Source organism: Acanthaster planci, linkage group LG03 (genome assembly GCF_054643075.1).
Source record: "Acanthaster planci isolate LZ-2023a linkage group LG03, COTS_SCS, whole genome shotgun sequence".
In the NCBI taxonomy this organism is placed as follows: Eukaryota; Metazoa; Echinodermata; class Asteroidea; order Valvatida; family Acanthasteridae; genus Acanthaster; species Acanthaster planci.
Window position 1 is genome coordinate 10,903,484 of NC_141779.1, and position 9,055 is coordinate 10,912,538.

At 40.1% G+C, this 9,055-nt stretch overlaps 1 protein-coding gene across 1 annotated transcript; it reads left to right on the top strand.

Annotated features, from left to right (window-relative positions):
* Positions 1-1,445: 1,445 nt before the first annotated feature.
* LOC147799639 (histone acetyltransferase p300-like) lies at positions 1,446-9,055 on the top strand. Its single transcript, XM_087134883.1, has 4 exons — positions 1,446-3,292; positions 4,581-4,720; positions 4,924-5,043; positions 7,012-9,055. The coding sequence occupies exons 3-4, from the start codon at positions 5,008-5,010 to the stop codon at positions 7,174-7,176; spliced, it is 201 nt and encodes a 66-aa protein (XP_086991009.1). The 5' UTR covers positions 1,446-3,292; positions 4,581-4,720; positions 4,924-5,007; the 3' UTR covers positions 7,177-9,055.

Sequence of the window (9,055 nt, forward strand, 5' to 3'; positions counted from 1 at the left end):
CAAGGGGTTTGTGCACAAACCCTGTAAGACCGCAAGTATCTACTCCTAACCACGTTCAATTAATTCGGCAGCCACAGGGGAGTTCAGAGTCAGCGACTGCTGAAACCGCAGGGTAATTTCCTGTTTCGTCCATCACAAATAATTTAACAATGTTGACTGTGACAGAAAAATCAGCTGAACCGTATGTTAAACAGGTAGTTAACTTAAAGAAATCTTTCATCGCCGTATCAATTTAAACTCTGTTTAATTTTTTATTTAGTTTGGAAATGTAAATTCAATAAAAACCTAATGTTTAAGGTGTTCACTTTTGCTGTTCTATATTGATGTAACAGTTACCGATAATTTTCAGTATTTGGTAAAGGTAAACTTTAAGTGAAATTCATTAAATCGTTTTCCCGGTAACAACATTAAAGTGCATGCTGACGATCACAACTACAGACATTTTGCAACCATCTTTTTATCTAAGATGTTGTAGCGGCGTCATCATATCTCCTTTATATCAGAGGTATATTTAGTATTATTTTCATGTGTAGAAATGAATGCAACGTTAGCAATAATTGCGACGAAAAGGGTACTTCTACAGGTTCAATCGAATTGTCACCTCATATTAGGCATGAATAGAATGAAAATTCCACCCCGAACTGGCATTCCCTTTTTTCCACCGGCAACCAACCCCGTCTGTCTGACACGGTCAAACTGGCGAGGCAATTCGTATCCCTTTCTCAGCCCACTCGCATCCCCTTTTTTCACAGCCAACCAGCTCTGTCTGACACGGTTAAACCGGCGAGGCAATTCGCATCCCGTTCTCAGCCCATTCGCATCCCCTTTTTTCACAGCCAACCAGCTCTGTCTGACACGGTCAAACCGGCAAGGCAATTCGCATCCCGTTCTCAGCCCATTCGCATCCCCTTTTTTTCACAGCCAACCAGCTCTGTCTGACACGGTCTAACCGGCGAGGCAATTCGCATCCCGTTCTCAGCCCACTCGCACCCCCTTTTTTACCGGCAACCAATCCCGTCTGCCTGACACGGTCAATCCGGCGAGGCAATTCGCATCCCTTTCTTAGCCCACTCGCATCCCCTGTTTTCACCGCCAACCAGCTCTGTCTGACACGGTCAAACCGGCGAGGCAATTCGCATCCCTTTCTCAGCCCACTCACATCCCCTTTTTTTTCCACCGCCAACCAGCTCTGTCTGACACGGTCAATCCCGTGAGACAATTTGCATCCCTTTCTCAGCCCACTCGCATCCCCTTTTTTTCAGCGGCAACCAGCCCCTTTTGACACGGTCAATCCGGCGAGGCAATTCGCATCCCTTTCTCAGCCCACTCGCACCCCCTTTTTTTCACCGGCAACCAGCCCAGTCTGACACGGTCAATCCGGCGAGACAATTTGCACCCCTTTCTAAGCCCACTTGCATCCCCTTTTTACCGGCAACCACACTTCAATACAATTAAACGGAAAATGTGACTGTCCACAATTAAAGGAAGCCTTAATTTCTTGAAATTGGGACTCGGTCAACTGAGTCCTGTTTCAAATATACAATTCGGAACATTGTTTTGCAAGAAAAATCCCATATAAATTCCATAAATAAGGTCTTTGGAATGAATGGAAACCGAATATCAGGAGTTGCACAATATGGAAAACCATGTGATGAATGAGAGCTTGAGATGTCGAAATGTAACAAATTTGACTGCCAATTTCAGTCCTAGTCCTTTGTAATTACAGTCTTCAATCGTCATTGCAAGATCCTAATGGAATGATGTTCTTCTAGCTCTGTGAATAAAATAAGTCTGTCTTAATTCAGAACACTTTTACATTAAAGCTTATTTGATAAAATTTCGGACCCTTCATTAAAACCTTTGATTATACAAATACATAGTTGAGGGACGAATAACTGAGGCCCACACAGCTTTATAGAAATTATGTCCCCAGCGGATTTCAAATATTTGGGTATGGCAGAAACTGACCCTTTAGGCGGCCCTTTGCGGCCTTTAGATAATTTATACAAGAAAATTTCACTTATATTTCAATCCACGAGACAGGTGGGTTTGATTCTCTTTTTCCATGCAATGTACCGGTAGATAGACGGTTGTTTAAAATAATTTCTTTCTTTGCGTAGTAATTTTTTGATAATTATTTATCACATGTACAAGCCACCAACACAAGAAACGTGTTTTGCAATTAATGAACAAAATTAATGCCAGGCACAATTGTATCATTGACCAGTCATCCAAGGCTAATTAGTGAATACATTCTTGTATTAGTATGATTTTTGATGTTTGCCATTAAACAGCTGCCAAAGAGAAAAGGGAAAGCAGTTTATACAGGAAAAGTGACCATGTCTTGAAAAGAGTCTACATTATAAATCAATGCCACACCATGTACTATGGGGGCAATGTTCATGATAAACATTGTACATAAAATCGTCAAACTCAGAATAGCATATTAAAATCATTTTACAAATCAACTTTTTTGCTCATCACAAAAAAGGTGTGGGATGATTCCACAGCCCATCATCCCACCACCAAAGGGAGGGAGATACATATATGTAACCTTCTCCCTCAGGATTTGTGTAAATGAGAAAAATAAATTATTGGCAACAGTACTTTCCAACATTACTTTAGTCTACAGTAAGGCCCGGCCCCAGGAAACGCTGCGTCAATACTATGGAGGTGACTTTACAACATTCTGTGTTGACCGGTCGCTGCTGCTACACCCATTTCACTTTGTTAACCAATCAACTGTGGCTATTACGTGACCGCAAATACTGTGGGCTACTGCCCAAGGCAGCCTGCAACCCAACCCCCCCAGCTCTCGTTTTTTATGACAAAAACCGCAAAACCCAGTATAAAGAGTTAGTTAGGGCAGGATTAAGGCACCAACTTTTACGACAGTGTGCTGGCAATGTATGTACACCAGCACAACTGATTTAAATAATGGGAGAAAAAGGAGGAAATTTAACTGCAGATTTCAGGTCGAATGCACACGACTACGCACAAGGACGCAGCAAGTTGGCATAACCAACCTCCGGCACATGGTGGCGCACTTTAACCTTCACACAAAGCCCGCGGGCTTTGTAACAACACTGCCTCCACACAAAGACAAAGGAATGCTTTTGTCACAGTTCATAAAGTGGCTTGTGACTTGGCTGAAGACTGAATGACTTGTGATTTACTTAACTACGTATACCGATATGCAGCACTGAAGTACATGTATGACTTGTATATATGAAGCACTGAAGTAGTTTAGACCAGATGGTCAAGACCAAACTGTAACTGAGATCATATCAAGGTATTGAGACCACATCTAGACCGAGACCAGGGGCTACCCAGACCAAAACTACATGTAAGGGGTACAAAGACTGAGACCAGGAGGTACCAAGACTATGGGGTACCCAGACCGAGACTAGGGGGTACCAGGCAGACCCAAACAAGGGGGCCTACCGAGACCGTGACCATGGGGAACTACCCAGAACAAGACCGATACCAGGGGTACCAAGACCAGGAGGTACCAAGACCAGGGGTACCCAGACCAGGACTTGGGGGTACACAGACCAAAACTTGGGGTACCAAGCCCATGCAGGGGGTACCCAGACTGAGATCATAACGGGGTATACCGAGACTAAGGGCATCTGAATACAAATGCATTTTGTGTGTTCCAGCAGAAAGTTTGCTGCACATTGCCATGACCACTGCCATGAACTCAATGTAGCCGTCCTCTGCTTTTCACTAAAGTCCTCTCTAAACGCTTAGCATACCAGGGGTGAGATTTCTTGGGGATTTGTTAGGATTTTAGGATTTTTTCATCAGAATTATCCTGATTTTGGGATTTTCTTTCTTCAGAATTATCCTGTTTTCACGATTTTTTATGAGAATTATCCTGATTCCAGGAATTTTTTCATGAGAATTATCCTGATTCCACAACTTTTTTCATCAGAATTATCCTGATTCCACAACTTTTTTCATCAGAATTATCCTGTTTTTCCACACATACATGTACTACTTGCCTTTCCATTTGCTGTACATGTACCTTAAAACCTTCATTTTCAAGCCCCTGACTAATGTCAGTTTTTCTTTCAATAAAAAGAAAAAAAATCTCTTGACCTTAATTATCTCTTAATACATTAAGACATAATACGTACATAATATTAATACATGATACATTAAATGCTAAATACGTTTTTTGTCCAGCACTGATGGTTTTGAAGCTTTGTGTGCTGTTTTCTTATCAACTTGCAGCAATTCACCAAATGCTTTTTATGGTCATGCCCACAGATTTGTAGCACTGCATAGCGGCGCTAGATGGAGAACTTGGCCAAAAGGTGCTATCACCATAGGTGCCATTTGAGTGTGAATGTTAATGCATGGATGCAGGCATACCAGGTGTGCGTGCCTGTCATGTTGCCTGTGCCTGTTGCATAAGCAAAGTGTATTCACACCCAAATACCACCCACGTGATAACGTTTTACGCGTATTCACGGTGAAGTTTTCCATCTTGCGCCGCTGTGTGGTGCTATACAATCTTTGGTCATACCCTGCCTTCTTAATACTTTCTTTCAACACATGCATTGATCTTGTAGATACCTCTGATGATATGCCAGCTTTCAAATTTGTTGTTCCCCTGACCAGCAATGCTGGCATGGGTATTACCCTGCCCATCCGTGGCAACACACAGCCCTGGCAGCAGTTTGTCACCCAGGATTTGCATTGTCTATAAACTGTAAGTAAAAACCTTGATTCTGCCACCTTAATTGGCACTGCATTTGAAATCGAAAATGTGCACCCATTTGATTTCGGTATGTTTTTTTAATTTTTTGGAATAAACAATTGCCCAAAAACACATTAATTAAACATTTTATGCAAACCATTGCTGAAAATTATTTGATGTGGGTATTCAAGAATAATGATTTCTCTCCCTTCCAGAGTTCAAGCAGTATTTCCATCACCTGACCCCAAAGCCATGAAGGACAAAGGAATGGGAAAAGTGGTAGCCTATACGCCCAAAGAATGGAAAAGGACATGTATGAGCAAGCCAGCAGTAGGGTAAATGATGTACAGTCTTTTGTTATGTTAGGAATTCATACCTTTTTCTGGATAATCAAACAACCGGGGCTGTGTTGGATATTCAAATGTTTGATCAGTCATCAAATACTTGGATATTTGTTTTCAAAATCAAGCATTCAGAGGTAGAAATCAGTAAAATAAAAGGGGAAGTAATGAAATCATTTAGTTACAAAATTGCATAAAACATGTATCTCCATTGTAACACACCTCTTGCTGGCTCTTTATCCCAATGGGTTGAAATATAGTCAGACGTGTAGGTCAGTACATGAATTTTGCATCAGCGTGAATCATACACCAAGACATTGTGCACATGTGAATTCCAGAGACTAATGCCTGGCCAGGCGCTAGCACTTCAGAGTTTGTACTGGAGCCTCAAATGAGCAGAACATTGAAGTTCAATTCTAAAACACTCAATGGAAAATAGAAGTGTTACTGTAGTTATTGAATTGCTTGTTGAATTGCCGAGTTGTATGGTTGAATTAAAACAGTTTCAAAGTTTCTTGGTCTATTTTACATAAATGGCTTGTGGCCTCAGAAGAAAGAACCTTCTTCTGATCACTCATAGTTCCTCAAGGAGCATAAACACGCTCTGACTTCATTGCTAGTCTGTTTCTGTAAATTAATACAGATATACATGTACACTGTAAAGTAGCTGTGCATATGTCCAGCAATAAGGCCAAATTACTCTGACTTGCAGTGTTCCTTTTCTCATGATTTCTGATCTTGCTGTTATTAAGTGAATAAAATCCCTCTGCTGAAACTCGGAGGGAAAAACCACTCCGATGAACAAGCAGAAGTAGTTGATTGCTGCTGTTTGTTGGAAATTGGGATAGAACCTAGTATTTGACTTTATGGAAGGTTGAACTTAGCCTAACAAACAACTAACTCTGTGTAATGTACAAGGACACTTCCTACACTAAGAAAAGTGCAGGTTTGCCAAGTCTCTCATCAGAGTCTTTCCACTGATGGTTTGTGTACAGACTATAGGGGCCACTCAAAATTTTCAATGTTTTTTAAATTTTGATTTTTTTTCATATTTTTTTGATCCAAACACCCACCCACCCACCCCCAATTTTGTTATAAAAAATTGAATTTGCATCCAGTACGTGTACATTATACATGCATTTGACATAAATTCATATTCAAGTAAAAATCTATAATGCAACACAGTGTGACAAGATGATGGCTGGAATTGCAATAAATGATCTTGATCGATCGCGCACGCAACAGCATGCCATGTCTAATCCGCTAAAAAATGGATCTCCCGAGGTACCGCTACGCCTACAGTCAATTACTGCATCTCCACGCACATGCATATGTATTTCTATCAAAATGGAGACGTAGACCTAGCTCTAGCCAACAGATTTGGATACAGTTTGCTGCTGTCTGGTTCGTCTCAGATCCAAAGTGATGAACATTTTACTGTTATTAGCAACTGGTCAGTGTTCAATGTTCACTGTGTATACCAGTAGGTTTTTATAATACGTCTGGTACCTGCTAGGCCCTACATTTGTGGTTGATCACCGCTGCAAGTGCCCGGCTTTCAAGTCTAATAGTAAAAGCCACCTCCTTCCATGATGTTTTACACTTGCATAATAATGTAATGGAAAGGTCAACCTGTCTGTATATGGAAACGAAGGTGAAAAAGATTGCATTTTTGGAATGCTGGTGTGGCTGAGCTATATATGTGTGGCGTGCACGCTACACGTATTTCAGGCAAGTCAGGAAAATAATTTTTCCTGGATTATAAAAAGTAAATTTCGTTTTTTCATTTATTTCCTTGACCCACCCAGTATTAAAAAAAATGAAAATTTAAAAACACTGAAAATTTTGAGTGGCTGCTTAGGAAGATCAGTGTCCATTGAAGAAAATTCACCTGGAGAAGCATTCACCCTTGCTCACTTTTTAATTCACTCATTTGTTTTTTACTGCCTGGTCTTGTCACAGGAGGAGTACTATCACTTCTTGGCTGAGAAGATCTACAAGATCCAGAAGGAGCTACAGCAGAAGCAACAGAAGAGGATGCAGGATTCAGGAGGTACTGATGCTGCCGCTGGAGGCATCCCCATTAATGCAGCAGCGCTGCTGCCCCAGCCTCAGCCTCCCCACTAACTGCCCAGACCAGTATGTCCACTGGGAAAATGAAGCTCTTTCAACCAAAGTATATCAGAATTATGCTGTACATAACTACATGTATATGGTCTTGAAGGGTTATTTTGGTGTCAGTGTTGCTTTGGCTCAGCAATGAAAAGTGGACTAGTAGAATGGGGCATCATTTTGGCATAGTGACACTCTTGTCACCTTCCACTTCCGTGAATCCAGCCCAGGTTATCATGTGGATTTTTCAGTCTTTACTTAACTTTGTGGGTTTTTCTCTGTAATGTTCATGTGGAGTTTTTCCCTTCACTTCTAAAACTGAACGCTATCCTCATATGTTTGCAGTTGTAATTTGAAGTTGTAGATCGTCACATTTCTGAAGTGGTTACTGGCAGCCCTTTGAAAAACATCCTGGAGATTATATTGATACCATCAATAAATAAAGCTGGAGTCTTTATTGTTATTTTTGTTGAAATTACACAGGGGAAATGGTATTGTTTGTGGTAGCAGGGCCAGGTTTTCTTCAGTGTATTTCTAAATGTGGTCATGATACAGACTGATCATTTGTGGTTCACTCAAGGAAGTCTGTACACAGGTTAACATAAATTTGGTGTGTGATTTCTACTTACAGTTTTATTTCAATTCCAAACATCTGTAACTTTTTAAGTTATCACTGAATAGTCAAGACCTTTTCTTTATTAGTAGTTTTCTGAAGGCTTTTATTTTACTTCATATTTGAACAGTGATGTCACCCATAGATCATCGTGCAATTTTTATGACTGCAGATGAATTGACTCAGAGTGTGTACAAAATGCAGATGTAAAAGAAAAATTGTACGATGTAAACAACAAATAAAAGTGTAATGCAAATGTGAATTTTAGGTTTGAAACACATTCCATATCTCAGTATGTGGAATGAAGATGTCAGTTGTACTCATAGTCAGTAAATGTAACTAACTCAAGCTTAAAATTGTATTTCTAATGGGAGCTTCACTCATTAGGTGCTTCTGGAAAATTTGTATATCTTTTTTCCGCACACAACTGTTCTTGCTTATTGTCTTGATCAGGACTTGAACAAAGCTTTTGCCACAAATAAATTACATTGCTAATTTGATAGACAAACTAACAGATATTTACATGTATGTAGATAGGGTCTGCTGCTTGCCAAAGAGAAAACAAATGAAATGGGAAGGGGAAGGTTCAACAGCAACTCTTAAACTTTAAGGTCCCTTTTCCTTGAATGTCTGTATTTAAACAAGATATGTTCTTTTTTTTTCTAAATTGGATGTAACCATGATTTGGCCATCTATATACACAGGTAGGCCTACATGCTAATGGTCTCAAACTTTAAGCAAACCTTGACTCGACTGACATTTAAACATGTCAATGCTCTGTTTTGTTTTTCAAGCACACACAAAGTCTGAGAAGTTCGTGGAGGTACACTGTGTGTTGAATTTGAACTTGGCAGCCGTGCATATACATGTATGGCCCTGTTGTAGTATATACCACTCCATGGGCATGTCCCACATTGTTGAAAAGTATGAGGTTGTGGCAAGAAATGTGGTACAAATACTCTTCAAATGACTGGTGTAAATCACTATTTATGGTATTTGGCTGTGTTGGGGGCCATATCTTACCTTTTTCAAGAGCTGAATTTTTTGACCAAAAATTATACCAAGATTTGATCTTGTATGACCTTATCTGTGCCACTCAAGGTCAATACACTTGAGGCAAATCAAGGGATTTGTGTGCACAAAATGATATTGAAGTCTAGATGAGAACTCCATGTACTTTTTGTAATTCCTGTAATCAGTGTAATAGTCGGAGGATTTTAATTGAATGAAATAAAATGTGTGGCCTGAGACATTAATAATATGTCCATGATTTGAACTGCA